Raw genomic sequence first — 16,661 nt, 5'->3', positions numbered from 1 at the left:
TCTGGGTCTCCATCGAAGGTTGCATTGAAGGGTGGTGCAAAAACAGGCTGTTGCGGCCCCCACTGGGGCTGTTGCTGCTGGCCCCACCCCGGTTGTATGCCCCTCACAGGTCTAGGTTAGTGAAGACACTCCCTTTGTACTTTTATTTGTTTTATTTGTACTTTTATTCACATACATTTATTTGGGGCCAGAGAAATGATATCTTCAAGATTGGTTTTAGTTGCCATTGGTAATCCTACCATGACAAAATGGGGATGCTAGATATTATCGATTTTTATGTTTTCTTTCTGTTGGAATGGCTTTCATTCAGAGCCAGCTTCCTTTAGAGTAAATGCAGCATGCCTGTTTGTCAACTTTGGACAGTATTATCTATCTAGCACTATTTGCAATGGGAAGTAATTTTTACTGTGCTAGATCATTTATTTATTATCAGTTGTCTCTTTGTTTGCAAAAAGCCTGAACTGACTTATCCATTTTTAAAAAATTATTCCTATTGTAAAAAAAAATCCCACTAATGAAAAAATATCCAGTAATCAGCTTTTAGAAGGAATTATGATATATAGGTATAATAGTTATTTCCCAGACTAATGAAAATTGAGGAGACCGTTAGGTAAACAGATAATTGCACATTTTTCTGTTATCAATGAAAATGCCCACCACCTCACAGGAGGGCTATTAGAAGAAAAATAAAAAAGCCTCTGATCTGATGTATTGATAAAATAGAATAACAGAGTTGGAAGGGACCTTGGAGGTCTTCTAGTCCCTATACCATTTCAGACAAACAGTTGTCCGATCTCTTCTTAAAAACTTCCAGTGTTGGAGCATTTAGAACTTCTGGAGGCAGGTTGTTCCACCGATTAATTGTTCTAACTGTCAGGAAATTTCTCCTTAGTTCTAGGTGTTCACTGATTCGTTGCTTGATTATCTTTTCCAGAATCTTCCCAGGTATTGAGGTCAAGTTGATAGGTCTATAGTTTCCCTGGATCTATTTTTTTCCTTTTTTGAAGATGGAAATTACATCAGTTTTTTTCCAGTCCTCTGGTAGTTTCCCATTGCTCCAGGATCTTTGAAAGATATAGTTCAATTGTTCTGAGATCATGTCTGTTTTTAAATGCAAACTACGGTAATTAATTTGCTCAGATTCATATAACCCCATTCATTTCTTTGCAATAAATCTTGCTAAGGACAATTCTTTGAGAATTATGCATAGAAAGAATCAACTTTTGAGTTTTAAGCAGCTTTTATTTTATATATTAACCGGAAAAAGATATGCAGATTACATCTTGCTTTGATACAGATAATAGTTTGAATCTAAAACTGCAGAAAATGTGTCAGACTAAATGTCCTGTTCAAGATTTATTATCTGTATAGATAATAAATAAATGAAATAGTTTCCCATTGATGCTATTGAGTAACATACTGCTTTTCAAAGGTCTATTATATAATAGAAAGAGGAGAGGCTCAGTGAAGAAAATATGAATAGGAGTTAGAAGTTGTGACATGAAGGTACTTTTTTTTTTAAGACTCTTTTCAGAACGCCCAAAATTCTGAGAATTTGAAGGAGAAAGGATTCTTTGGCATTTTTCAACGAAGCAAAAAGAAACGACAACAGGTAACAAACATATACATGTTTATAATTATGGTAAGGTAGAATGTAAGCTCGAGTAGGTCATTTTTTATTTATTTTTTGCTGGCCTGGACAGTTTGTCCTGTTAAAGTTAACTGGAGTGGTTAACAAAGGATTATTTTTTAGCCCTGTAATTTCTTTCAGTTTCTCTCAGAGAGCGAACAGGCCCATATTTCCTGATCTTTCCTGATCAAAAGTCATGGAGTATCCCTATTTCTTTGCTTCCAGGAATTACTTTCTTACACACGTAACACCCATACGTGCATCCTCACAATATCAATCTCAGCTCTTCCTTATTATCCTAAGATTGCAACCTAGGGAAACTATTCCATCCAAGCTCTAAAGACCCTATTTTTTTTAGTTGTTTTTGTTTTTAATTTTTACCATTGTGCAAATGTTAATACTCTCACCGTCTTTCCCCTTGTCCATAGATTAAGACCGGCTGTGGTTCTGTCTTACTCTTCTACTCAGTGTAATGGATTGTCTGAGCTTGGGAATGAGAATATTTGCAAAACATTGCAGAATCAGAATAGATCAGAATTGTTGGCAAATGGAAGCAGTGGAAATTGTTGATAGGTGGAGATTTAAATTAATTTATTTAAATTATAAATAAATAAGAATAGACGGGTGTTAAAGTTGTGTCCTAGCCCTTAGATCAAAGGCGGGGTGAAAAGGTCAAAGGCATCAAGGATGAGCCTGCTTTTATGCTTGAACTGATAAAAGAGAGGCTAAAGCAGAAGTCCCCAACCTTTTGGGCACCAGGGACCGGTTCTGTGGAGAGAGGTTTTTCCTTGGACCGGAGGGGGCGTGGTTTTGTGTGCTGCCTGCATCCTTGTTTGTGCGGACTGGTTGCTGGCATGCTGCGGCCCAGTACTGGTCCACGGACCGGGGATTGGGGGGCCCTGGGCTAAAAAACACACATCTCCTATTTTCAAGATTTTGTAATCTAATCCCATTTTTCTTTCAATAAATGAGATGTGTGAATCTAGATTTTCAGGTTGTATGGGGACTTAATCCTTACCAGCATGGTAGCCCAGGGATAATCAAAATGTTCTGTGCATTCATGGGAGGTTTGGGGCTCAAATCAAAACACACGTTTTGGTCATTTTGATCCAAGAATGGAGTGAAATGAGGTTGTTTTATTCATGCATAGTAGGGATATTTTGGTTGAAGTGGCATGTGTATAGGGAGCCAGGGATATTGGCATCTGAGAGGAAGAAAAGGAGATAGAAAGGGTAAGATACCGGGAAGTGGGAGATAGGTTGCTGAAATACGTAATACCGTATAGCAATTTGGATGGAGGCCTAAGGAAGTAGGAGAAGAAGAAAGGCATTGGGGAGATGGAGTGGCTAATGGGATATATGCAGATAAGCATCAGCAGTGGCAGCTGAGGGAAGATGGTAGGAAGATACAGTAGGGCTGATGAGTCAATGGGATAGGCTCCATTGCAACATTGGTGATAGCAAAGAACCTGAATAGAAGGATAGAATGTATTAGGAAGATCTGGAGTGAGGTAGAAGGATATACCATGCTGGGACATTGCTAGAAATAAAATAGGGAGGAGAGAGAAGAGGGATAGAGAAAAGGGGGGGAGGGGTTTGCAATGCCCCACCTTACCCCATTCATTCCAATTTCGTTTTGGCCAACCCAGAATAGCGAAAAAGCATTATTTTTTTATTGATGAAATATAAACAATATTTCGTATTAGTCCATCTCCTTATGGTTTCTGTATTGAGCTTCTTGGGGAACTTCCTACAAGAAAACAACTTCCTGGGCTGGGTATGCTACATTTGAATCTGGTCTTGTAATAAATGGGAATAATTCTTGGTTTAAAGAAGTCGGATGGTTGAACATCTAATCAAATCATATTTTTTTTCTTATCTCCACCCCAACCCCAATAAGACGACCAGTGCTCCTGCGACACCACTCATAAACAAGCCAAGGCCAGCCTTTTCTGTGAGATCCAGCTCCGTTTCGAAACAGTATGACTCAAACACTTTGCCCTCTGAGATGCCCAAAAAGCGCCGAGCGCCTTTGCCTCCCATGGCTCCTTCTCAAAGTGTGCCCCAGGATCTTGCTCAAAGCCAGGACAAACCTAAGATCTGTATGCTGAAATCCAGTAGTGTAGATGAAACCAATAAGGTTAGTCATTAACCTCTTGCCCTTCATTTCACTCTGGGGATAATTTTTAAAATAATGTCTGAATAGCTATTGAAACAGTTTAATGGGAATAATCACCACCATACCTTCCAATTAAATTGTGAGAGTTGACTTGAGCCAAATTTAGATGATGTTTCTGAAATCAACCATAGCCACAAAATTACTTCTTTATGTTCAGATTTCACACTGAGTATAACGGATCAACGACGTCAGCAAGTATTGCCAGCCCAATTGGCAAAAGAAAACTTAGGACCGAATTGGCTGGAAACATGCGGAAGAGGCCTTCGTCCTTCAATGGATAGACAAGGATGCTGAGGATGATAAACACATCAGACATGCAGACAGGGTAGATCAGGGGTGTCAAACTCGCAATGTCACGTGACATGTCACAACGTGCTGTGACTTTTTTTCCATTGCTGGCAATGGGGTAGGCACGGTTTTGCTATGATGCATCCAGCCTATGGGCCGGCAGTTTGACACCCCTGGGGTAGATCATCAGAAATATATTGTATGAGTTTAGGTTTTTTTACACATATGGTAATAAGACATGCTAAAACTTTGCTCCTATTAGAATCCTTCAAAAAAGAACTTCCAAATCGAAGTGTACTGTATATTCTTATACTTTCAAATGAAATATGTGGACATCTGATAACTGTGCTTAGGGAGGAATTCATTATTCATAGAATCCTCCTTCACTCAAACTAGCATTTATTATCAGACTTCTAAAGCAGTGGCTTTAGATATTAACCTTTAATTTGTAGATGGAAGTTAAATATTAATATTAAATGCTGGAAAAGCTTAATGTGATCAAAACAGTTCAGTAATCATAAATTTAGCTAGTTGCATTGGTTGTTAAGAACTGTATTTTGAAGCAGTATCAAATTGCAATTCAAATTCAGCTTTCCCTATAAAACAGATAGTTTCTGTATTTTCATTAAATGTGAAAAAGTGTAGTTTAAGTATAAAATGAAGAAAGATTTGACAATTTCTGTCTTTTCCAGATTGTCTTCCTCATCCCTTTATGAAAAATATAGTTAAATACATTACTGAGAAAAGGTTTCCCAAGCAGTTCAAACCATTGCATTATTAGAAACATATTCAATCCTTAAGAAAATCAAATTGTACTTACTGGGAGAGCCTGGGATGTTTAAAATAATGTTTTTATCTTAATAACCTTGCCTGCTTCTATAATAAAGCATTTTAATGAAGTCATAAAGGAGGCTGCCAGGTCAAATCTATCTATATAAATCCCATACATGCTGAATTTATTCCAGCATAGTTTGAGGGGTGAAATTAATGCAGTTACTAATATCTTACTAAAGCATAAATTGTCACTTGTGAATTCCAATTAAAAATCAAAGCTAAGTGTATCAGCGTAAATGGGAATATGTGTACTGAGACAACACTTTGAATCTAGAATAAAAGGCATTTTTCTAATATCCTAGGATATATGAGCATGCTATACAGATGAAGAGAAAAGGAAAGAAGAAAAGGAAAGCCAGGCCCAGTAGTTGAATGGAACATAAGTGCAATCAGTGAATAGTATTTTTGTTCTCCTAAAGTATATTATTTCTATTTTTTATAAAGCCTTAACCACAAGAGTGCGCTGTTTAACAGAGGTTTGGAAATTTGTATCTAACTAACTAAAAAAAAAAAAAGTCTTCCTTTGGGAAAAGTCAGTGGCCATCTCAGTGCATTCTCCAAATAGTTTCAAAGTAAACTGGTTATGCCAGTTAAGAATCTGTAAGCAGCATCTGTGTAAAGCAGGCATACAATTATGCCTGTCCAGATGTCTTAGTCTAGTTTATACTTTGCCAAACTCCTGGTAAAACTATGTCCAAAGAAACGCACCAGCTCTAGAACAGTAGATGAAGCATTCGTAGAACCAGATAATATTTGTACCTATAGCAGCTCCATCTTGTATTCTCAGTTTGTTTTGCTCAACCCAGTCGCTCACACCTCCAGACACAGGGTCAAGTCTTATGATGATGATGATGATGATGATGATGATGATGATGATGATGATGATGTTGGAAGGGACCTTGGAGGTCATCTAGTCCAACCCCCTGCTCAGGCAGGAAACCCTGTACCATTACAGACAAATGGCTGTCCAGTCTCCTCTTAAAAACTTCCAGTGTTGGAGCATTCACCGCTTCTGGAGGCAGGTTGTTCCACTGCTTAATTGTTCTAACTGTCAGGAAGTTTCTCCTTAGTTCTAGGTTGCTTCTCTCCTTGATTAGTTTCCATCCGTTGCTTCTTGTCCTGCCTTCAGGCGCTTTGGAGAATACCCAATTCCAGCAATTGTTCCTTATATGTTTTAGCCTCCAGTCCCCTAATCATCTTTGTTGTTCTCTGTACTCTTTCTAGAGTCTCAACATCTTTTTTACATCGTGGTGACCAGAACTGGATGCAGTATTCCAAGTGTGGCCTTACCAAGGCATTGTAAAGTGGTATTAATACTTCATGTGATCTTGATTCTATCCCTCTGATAATGCAGCCTAGCACTGTGTTGGCTTTTTTGGCAGCTGCAGCACACTGCTAGCTCATATTTAAGTGATTGTCCACTAGGACTCCCAAGATCCCTTTCACAGTTACTACTATTGAGCAAGATACCACCTATACTATACCTGTACGTTTGGTTTTTCTTGCCTAAATGTAGAACCTTACTTTTTTCACCATTGAATTTCATTTTGTTAGATAGCGCCCAGTGTTCAAGTCTGTCCAGATCCTCTTGTATCTTAAGCCTGTCTTCTGGAGTGTTGGCTATTCCTGCCAGCTTGGTGTCGTCTGCAAATTTGATGAGTTCCCCATCTATCCCCTCGTCCAAATCGTTGATGAAGATGTTGAAGAGCACTAGGCCTAGAACAGAGCCCTGGGGCACCCCACTACTCACTTCCCTCCATGTAGATGCGGTTCCATTGAGGACCACACGCTGAGTACATCCAGTCAGCCAGCTACAAATCCATCTGGTGGTGATGCTGTCTAACCCACATTTTTCTATCTTATCAAGTAGTAGATTGTGATCTACTTTTCATCAAATTATGCAAGCTTCCTTGCCCTCTTCTCTTCACTACTAGCTACTGGAAGGTGCAGTCAGCCAGTGGCCCACACTATTAGCAACCTGCGAGGGACTTCAAGTCAAGTCTCTACTTAACCACTGCTTTCAGATAAGGGTTGCTGGTAGGTCACATTCAGAACGATGATTTCCCCATCATAGTGGGAAATAAAATCATAATACTTTTGTTCTGAAAGCCACTTGAAATTTTTATTCTGTGAAATGCTTGCTTTCTATTTTGGTTTTCACAATGTCTCTTATCCCTTTCTTTCGCTCCTCAGCTGCTCTTTTGCAGTCACTGAGTCTATTCCATAGATTGATCTCACATTCCGACTGAATGTTTTGCAGATCAAATCTTGCTATTCTCTTTACTTTAACCTACTTTCCTAAATATATGGTGTCAATTATTCAGGTATACAGGTATAGTGTAGGGGGTACCTTGCTCAATAGTAGTAACTGTGAGAGGGATCTTGGAGTACTAGTGAACAATCACTTAAATATGAGCCAGCCGTGTGCTGCAGTTGCCAAAAAAGGCAACACAGTGCTAGGCTGCATTAATAGAGTGATAGAATCAAGATCACGTGAAGTATTAATACCACTTTACAATGCCTTGGTAAGGCCACACTTGGAATACTGCATCCAGTTTTGGTCACCATGATGTAAAAAAAGATGTTGAGACTCTAGAAAGAGTACAGAGAAGAGCAACAAAGATGATTAGGGGACTGGAAGCTAAAGCATATAAGGAAAGGCTGCTGGAATTGGGTATGTCTAGTTTAATGAAGAGAAGGACGAGGGGGGACATGATAGCAGTGTTCCAATATCTCAGGGGTTGCCACAAAGAAGAGGGAGTCAAGCTATTCTCCAAAGCGCCTGAAGGCAGGACAAGAAGCAACGGATGGAAACTAATCAAGGAGAGAAGCAACCTAGAACTAAGGAGAAACTTCCTGACAGTGAGAACAATTAACCAGTGAAACAACCTGCCTCCAGAAGCAGTGAATGCTCCAACATTGGAAGTTTTTAAGAAGAGACTGGACAGCCATTTGTCTGAAATGGTATAGGGTTTCCTGCCTGAGCAGGGGGTTGGACTAGATGACCTCCAAGGTCCCTTCCAACTTTTATTATTATTATTATTATTATTATTATTATTATTATTATTATTATTATTATTATTATTATCCATGGTCTCTTCCACAGTGTGCACCTGGAATTGGCCTGGCTGATTGGATTACACTTTTTTGTTTTCTATTTCCTATTGTGTAGTTAATTTAATTCCAATGTAGTTTATCCATTAATGTCCAATATTTGTATTTGTATTTATATTCCTTGCAGTAGATGTTGCAATAATCAAAAAATTCTCTTCCCCCAAAATCTATAAACCTAGCTCCTACATTATTGACCTTGTCCTGTCTAAGTAATTCCAGCTTTAGTTTTCTAATTAATGACTGGTACTATTAAACCTTTGTTAGACGTTTCATTTAAAAACACTTTATAATTTGCCAAAACATTCTTCTATGCCTGTCTCCATTTTATGTTCAGTGCAACATTGTACATTCTATAACACTAATGCTAAGTGAATATCCACTAATTTTGTTAAATATGCTTATTGTTCATTGAGATGTAGTGGAACATGTACTCTTCCTTGAGTATTAGGCCATTCCATTCCTTCATACGATTTCATATCCTTTTTTAAAAATATTTTTTGTTGAAGAGTTTAATAATACTAAAAAGATAATTCAAACTGAAATCAGAAAGAAAAAAAATTGTTTAAATTAAAGAAATACATATATATAAAAAGAAAAGAAATGGAAAATAGAATATTTAACGAAGTGATTCTCAGTCTTCCTTGAAACAGATGCAGAATTTAATATTTAATTTTCCCACCCCATAAGATTGCGTACATAATTAACTTCTTCCCATACCACTATCCATTCACAAATCCAAAAATTATCATTCCTATCCAAGTATTGTCAAAAAGTCCATCTAGTGTTTATAGAATGTATAGAAATATTTCATATTTTAACCTTGATCAAACAAACAACTTTATATTCCTTTTTTTTTTTTTTTTACTTCTGACAGTCTTAGCTTTAATTCCTCAAGTCGCTGCCCTAGGACTGAATCTTCTTTCAAACTTTCTCTCCTCTCAAGAGATTTCTTCAAGTCTTTATAAACCCTTTTTTGTAACTCCAATGGTAAATCCTTGTCTAGGACTTGGTTTCATATCCTACATAGAAACATCTGGTTTAAAATTGCCCATTACTGTTTATTCACGTTCTCCTGTCTTAAAACTTGCAATTTATAAATATATTTCTAAAATGTAGAAACTCTTTTCAATGCTAGGGACTTCGCTGCAACATTTGACTAGCTAAATCATCCCTTCTCTTATTTGAAAGCATTCTTCCTTGCTAATTAGAGTGGGGGGGGGACTAATGAAATTCAGTGGATTGATTATCTGACCCCTGCGTCTTTGTGTCCTGTTTTTCACACAGTTTTCAGGCTGTGCTCTGTCTCATACAGCAATTGCTGAGATGTAACTTAAAAGGAAAATACAAAGTGACTTGTTATATTATCTTAATACTAGACTAAACTGAAACACCTTTGTCCCAGCTGAACAGTTTGCTCTATTTTGATAAAGCAAAGCATTTATCCATGCTAAAGTGGTAATGTCAGACACTGGCAAGGGAAGCCAGCTAAAAAGAACACTGCCTCCACAGTTTCACTTCTTAATAGTCTGCTTTTTTATTTTAAATGGAAAATATAAGAATTTGATTATCTTCTTTGAATTTTCTCATCTTACTTGAGAAGTAAACGAGACGTGCAAAGTAAAATTGCTCTGAATCAGCCTTTTCCAGCCATAGCTCTTCAGATGTGTTGGACTACACTTACCATAATTCCCAGACACTTGGGCAGACATTTGGGGAGCTATAGTCCAGTACATCTGAAAGGCTGCTTTTAAGATATTGAAAGTTTTAGGTGGTTTCAGAACGACACCCAGTTTTTTTCCAAGTATCATAAAGAACAACCAGAGGTAATTTTGGATTGTCTGTACAACTTGGAAGAGGGGATGCTTGCCTGACGTGCTACTTTTCTAAATGCAGGAGATTATGTTTTGTTTTGTTTTGTTAACTCATAAACAAGTTGGTTGAAATCCCATCTTCTCATAATAGCATGAAATTGTTGCACGACACAGAGGACAAGAAATTGTTTGTGTGTGTGTTATACGGTTAACTAGTTATTCAGCTGTATTGTTTAACATTGCTTCTTAGCTTAGGAAGTTACTAATTTGAAATTTGAAGATGAAGTCTCCCTTAAGTCAACATCTGGTGATGATTCAGACATGTCCATATTGTTTCCTTGGTAACAGTATAGAAGTCATTTGCCCCTGCTGGCTTCTGGGATGCTTTTTGACTTTCTGGGCTAACCTACAAACCCTGGGATTTCCTGATGCTTTCCCATCTGAGTACTAAACAAGCTTTTTCAAGATCATCCAAGGTCTGCTAAGTACTGCCACTTCACTGTTAAATAATGAGTGAGGTCTGCTCTGGCAGATAAATTTTAAAGCTTTAGTTCACGGTAACATTTAAAGGTTTATTTTTTTCTGAACAACATGCAAGTAGATTTTTTCCCTCAGCTAAATATAGCTTGGTAGAATAAAATCTAGGATGAATAAAATATAGGTGGCCGTTTTTCGTTTTTTTTGTTTTTTTTTACAGCGAATGCTAGTAACTTTTCCATTGTGTCTGGACTGTGAAGGTTTATGATCCCCAACAGATGTTAATGTCTACAAATCCCTCGGATTAAGTTACAGTCACTTAAATGTATCATTAGAATTTAATTATTTATGTTTGTGGGGGGAAAATATATCCATATTTTCATAACTCTAAATTAATGCTTAGTCTTGGGTTGGTGTTACACTGGAAATATTCAGTTGATTCGGGAAGGACAAAATACATACATCGTTTTGTGGAGTTATTAGTGCAGACTGAATTTATGTCTTGATTATATTGAAAGAGTTTTCGTATTTAACAGGGAATGATGACTGTCTGGCTACATTTTTGAATGTTTCTTGTTTTAGTTTCATTTCTGCTCTGACTTTCTCCCCAGGGACTCTCGGGAGTGGGAATAGAGAGGTCAGGTTCTCTTCATCTCAGTGGCACATCCTCAGTTGATTCTTCTTTAAGCCGCACAAAGCGCAAAGCACCTTCTCCACCTTCCAGGAAACTGCGAGGCCAAAGTGACCATAGCATTGACACAGGTAAACATAGTATTTCACAATTTTGTACCCAAAACCTGAAAAGGTTTTGCCCTCATGTAAAGTAATGACTTTGGAGCAGTTGTTCTCCTTAACCTGTAGTCAGAAATGGCTCGTTGAATTATTATTACTTTATACCCCCAAAATGTGAAATCATTGTTGTCTCATCTTTAGCTGGTTTTGATCTTCATCAAGTTCTTCCCAAGAATCTAGGCCAGTGATGGCGAACCTTTTAGAGACCGAGTGCCCAAACTGCAACCCAAAACCCACTTATGCATCGTCAGGTGCCGGGTGGGTGTGGCCCATTGGCTGGGTGTGGCCCATTGGCTGGGTGTGGCCAATTGGGGTGGTGGCCCATTGGGTGGGCGTGGCTGCAGTGGTAACGGCAGACTGGGTGGGACTAAAAAGTTCAATCAATTCCAACATTGCAAGACCTTTTTTTTCCCGCAAGAAGTTGAAATTGACTGATTGATTGAACCTTTCTTTTTTTTTTTTGCACACGGTAGCGGAGGCCTAAAGCGAAAAGGTTTTATAAAACCCAGCTGAAGGCCTAGGACTGGGGCGACGGCACGTGTGCCCACAAAGAGGGCTCTGAGTGCCGCCTCTGGCACCCGTGCCACAGGTTCGCCACCACTGATCTAAGCTATTGTAATGGATCATTGTGGTATATCTGCAGATCCAAGCAGTGTGGCCTGTTGTATTATTCTTACCATTGAAATTTGATGGGAAGTTACTATTTATTACTCAATTGACTTATGACTGCAATTGAGCCCAAACTTTCTGTTACTGAGGCATTTGTTCAGTGAGTTTTGCCCCATTTTATGACCTTCCTTGCCACAGTTGCTAAGTGAATCACTGTAGTTGTTAAGTTAGTATAAGGGTTGTTAAGTGAATCTGGCTTCCCCATTGACTTTGCTTATCAGAAGGTCACAGAAGGTGATCACATCACCCGGGACACTGCAACCGTCATAAATATGAATTAGTTGCCAAGTGTCTAAATTTTGATCACGTGACCAGGGGGATGCTGCAATGGTGGTTAATATGAAAAACAGTCATAAGTCATTTTTTTCATGACTTAGAATGGTCATTAAATGAATTGTTGTGTCAACAGCTGGACTACCTGTAGATTGCATGCAGCCTGTGCTTTGTTGCCAGAGAAATAGTATCACAAGAACAATAATAGTCTGACAATTGTATACCTTTGATAAAAGATATTTGGGCATTGTTGCAGTTTTGCTGTGAAGAAGAAAGTATTTCCAAAATGCCTATATCTGCCTATCCAAAATCTATTTTTCAGGATCAGAATCTGCAGAATCAATTCATACAGAAAGCATTGACAAAGGAAAATACTCAAAAGCGCAGTCTCTAACAGGTATTTTAAATGCAACATTTAGTAAAACAAAAAACAACAAACCCAGCTATATCTGCTAATATAGCCACAAAATTCCTTTTGCCCCTTTATCATCCTTTTCTCTGCCCTTGTTATTATGTTATTCTAAATTAACCCAAAACAATGGCTTTCATTTTACTTGAATTGGGCTTTAAAATGTATAAAATCAAGCATTATTTAATTATGTCGATATTTTCTCATTCCTTAAGCCTATCTTGGGGCCAGATTGATAACAGAATAACAGAGTTGGAAAAGACCTTGGAAGTTTTATAGTCCAACCCATTGCTCAAGCAGAAAACCCTATACCAGTGGCCCCCAACCTTTTTGGGATCAGGGATCAGTTCCATGGAGAAAGGTCTTTCCGGGGACTGGAGGAGACATGGTTTCACATGATGGGGCTTTGCTTGTTTGTGAAGCCCAGTTTGTGGCATGTCATGGCCCAGTGCCGCTCCATGGATGGCTGTTGGGGACTCCTGCCCTATAACATTTCAGACAAATGGTTGTCCAATCTCTTCTTAAAAACCTCCAGTGTTGGAGCACCCCACAACTTCTGGAGACAAGCTGTTCCAGTGATTAATTGTTTTTTTAACTGTCAGGAAATTTCTCCTTAGTTCTAGGTTGCTTCTCTCCTTGATTAGTTTCCATCCTTCTCGTTCTGCCTTCAGGTGCTTTGGAGAATAGCTTGACTCCCTCTTCTTTGTGGCAGCCCCTGAGATATTGGAACACTGCTATCATGTCACCCCTAGTCCTTCTTTTCATTAAATTAGACTTACCTAATTCCTGCAACCATTCTTCGTATTTTTTAGCCTCCAATTCCCTAATCATCTTCTCTGCACTCTTTCTAGAGTCTCAACATCTTTTTTATATCATGGCAACCAAAAGTGGATGCAATATTCCAAGTGTAGTGGTTAAGGCACTAGACTAGAAACCAGGAGACTCTTGAGTTCTAATCCTGACTTAGGTACAAAGCCAGCTGGTGATCTTGGGCCAGTCACTCTAAGAAGGAGGCATTTGAAAACCACAAAAAACCTTGCCAAGAAAATGGCAGGGACTTGTCCAGTCACCAGAAATAAACACTGACTTCAAGGCACATACATGCAAGCATATCATTAGAAGACTTCCCACCACCACCCCTATTTTTAAGCAGACACATTGATTTAGAGGCAGCATAAATATTGAAATATCTGTAAATCCACTGATTTATATTATAGTTGGTGTTTTTATTAAAAGCTAAGAAAGGCAACCACAGTGAAATATCATTTAGATCAATACTCTGAAAAGGGGGACAAAAGCCTTATATTCTGCACTAGTTTCCTCTTGGAAATAATGTTCAAATAATAATTTGGTACCTTGTTAGAGATGAAGAGGGATGTGATTTGTTCCCATTACGTACACCATGGTCCTGGTCTTTCAATATGTTAGGTTAATAGAGTATGTGATTGAATAATAGTCTACATAACCCCCACCAACTATAGGAGTGACGGCTCTGAAACGTACAGGGAAAGGGGTCCAGTCACATGTCCTCTTTCCATTATGAAGGCTGAAAAGGCCTTAAATAGTTGTGTGATGTGGAGGCAGATGATACCTGCCGAAGCAAAAACAATCTCTTTATTTACAAATAATAAGAAAAATAACTTGGAACTGCTTGGCATGCAGCTCCTCCCTACAACTAATCTCTGCAACTCAGCTTGTTGGCTTCCTCATTTGAGTTTTCAGTAGAGCTGTGTTTTCTTTCTTTCCATTTCTCTCTCCATAATCAAGTCAGAGGTGTCCTTGACTATTGGTTTTTTTTTGTTTTTTTTTTTGCATTTCTGCATATTAAAATATATTCACCATTCCACTTCCCCACTTAATAGCCTGGCCTTTCCAAAGGGACCAATATTCACCCCCGTCCCCAATCTGCTCCTCAAGAGTGTCAAGATGGCTGTGTTTCTTCAAGGTTCGCTACTAGCTCTGAGGTTCTTTTCCACTTAATCTCGGCGTGAGTGTGCAAGCGTAGAGGATAGTTTGCTTCATTTTGACAGCAGTCCCGATGGAAAGAGGATTGCTGGAGTGGGAGAAGGCTGTGACCCTGAGCCTTGGAGAAAGAGAACACTTAAATGTGGGTTCAGAAAGGTGCTTCACTGGCTTTGTGAAGAGCCCTACAATTTAATGTACAATTAATTGTTCTAGAAGAAAAAGAACTGGTAATTGCTTAATCACATTGATTTCATTGATTAATTGGTTACATTTGCATCTGGGTGGTTATGAATAAGTTCTAATTTCAAAGGAAAAAAATAAGTCCCCTTGTTTTGTTTTTAAGTGAAGCACATGCAATTTCAGTAGACAGTATTTTGGAAGAGATAGTAGTTCTGTTTGTATGAGAGGGAAAAAAGGTGAGGATCTTCTGAACTGATACTTTGATGATCAGAGACATTTTCAGTTCTTTTCAGTGCTGAGTAGAGAAAGGTGTTAATTTGACTGTGTTTTTATTAGCTAAGTGCAGCAACCCTATTAATATTACCAAAAATGACTTGAAAACATTTTGATTTGACTAACATTGTTCCCTCTGCTTTTTTCCTTCTCATGTTTGTTTTATTCTCACGTTAATCAAGTTAATTCACACATTGTTTCCTAACCTGCTTCTTAGGCAATGTAGTTGATCTAACCAGGACCCCAGTGGCAGCAGGTACCTCATGCAGCTTTGATCCAACCAGTCATGATCAAAACAATGTCCAGCAAGTCGCAGATGAAAGTAGAGTTTTGGTTAACACTGATACTCCAGATGAATCTGAAGTGTCGCTCAAATGTAGGTGGCTGTCATGTTTTCTCTTTGGGACTAATTTCCTAAATTATACATACTAGTCTCATTTAACATGAGCTCTCTGAGAGTAATGAATGCTGTTTAATATATGTTTTGAGGAGGAAAGGAAGATCTTCAGCTTCATGTGCCTGCTTTGAGTGTTATAGCCTACTTATTCTCTTCTTGATGATTTTAAGAGTGCCATTGTTGTATTTGTCTTAACATAACTCTATGGTACAGCACATTTATGCTGAAGTCATATGATAATATTAGTTTATTAATGAAGCCAAGAAGAAACTAAGATATGCAGGGACTTTTCCTCTGATTATGGTAATACTATTAGATAATTTCCTATTTTCTTCCACAGAATGTCTAAATATATTAAATTCTATATAAAGCAGTTCCCTATGTTCCTGTCGGTTTATTCTCTTATGTGTTTAATTAAAGAAGACAACATTGCTTTTATGGTACTTTCAAATATATTTGCCAAACTCTCATCTTCTATTAATATATAAGTGTTTCATATATTACGTTCTCCCTACCTTATTTATAGTGATTTTAAATAATAGGAAAAAGTTCCTCTACCAGCATAGCAAATGCATTAGTAAGCAAGTATTCAAACGTTTTTTTTTAAAAAAAAACAATATACTTTTGTATACTGAAACTCTCCAAAGATTACTCCTTGTGTGTGTTGTGTGTATTTGGTTTTTTTGCACAGCTGACATGGGTTCTGAATATAGCCTAAAGGAAATAGACGAGAAGGAAGAAACACGTGATGACTCTCTCAGTGCTTCTGAGGTTCCACTAGATGTTCAAAAACATGAAACTGCTTCTGATCCAAGTTTTGATATTGGAGACAATGCACAAGAGTCTAATGAAGAGAAAACAGAAAATACGAGTGCACAAGATAAGTAAGTAAAGCTAAGTTTAGTATGATTTTATGTATATATGAGAGTAAGGAACTGAGTAATTCATCCAAGCTGGGTTCCATCATCTCACATTACTGTAGGGAGCCGTGGTGGTGCAGTGGTTAGAATGCAGTATTGCAGGCTAACTGCTCACACAGCCAGGAGTTCGATTCCATCGATCCTGGTCAGCTCAGCCTTCCATCCTTCTGAGGTCAGTAAAATGAGGACCCAGATTATTGGGGGCAATATGCTGACTCTGTAAACCGCTTAGAGCGGGCTGTAAAGCACTGTGAAGCGGTATATAAGTCTCAGTGCTATTGCTATTACTGTAACTGCTGGGATGGGAGTTCTAAAGCTAGGGCTAAAAAGTTATGTTATCTACCAATAATACTGTTAATGCCTCGTGTAGCAAAATAAGGCTTAATCAGTGCTTCTCTTAAAAAAGAAAAGTGTTGTGGCTGATGAATATATCAAAGATTGGCAGCCTATG

At 38.2% G+C, this 16,661-nt stretch overlaps 1 protein-coding gene across 1 annotated transcript in view; it reads left to right on the top strand.

Moving 5' to 3' along the window:
• Window positions 1-16,661, top strand: part of LOC107295144 (cordon-bleu protein-like 1) — a 46,289-nt gene that overhangs the window by 17,401 nt on the left and 12,227 nt on the right. Inside the window, exons 6-11 of the mRNA XM_015824444.1 lie at window positions 1,524-1,612; window positions 3,530-3,769; window positions 10,944-11,094; window positions 12,389-12,463; window positions 15,111-15,269; window positions 15,982-16,174. Of these exons, the coding sequence (XP_015679930.1) occupies window positions 1,524-1,612; window positions 3,530-3,769; window positions 10,944-11,094; window positions 12,389-12,463; window positions 15,111-15,269; window positions 15,982-16,174 (907 nt within the window). The remainder of the gene's footprint in view (window positions 1-1,523; window positions 1,613-3,529; window positions 3,770-10,943; window positions 11,095-12,388; window positions 12,464-15,110; window positions 15,270-15,981; window positions 16,175-16,661) is intronic.

This window comes from Protobothrops mucrosquamatus, unplaced genomic scaffold, assembly GCF_001527695.2.
Source record: "Protobothrops mucrosquamatus isolate PMUCROS unplaced genomic scaffold, P.Mucros_1.0 scaffold2237, whole genome shotgun sequence".
Classification (NCBI taxonomy): domain Eukaryota; kingdom Metazoa; phylum Chordata; class Lepidosauria; order Squamata; family Viperidae; genus Protobothrops; species Protobothrops mucrosquamatus.
This window is presented reverse-complemented; position numbering and strand designations above follow the sequence as displayed.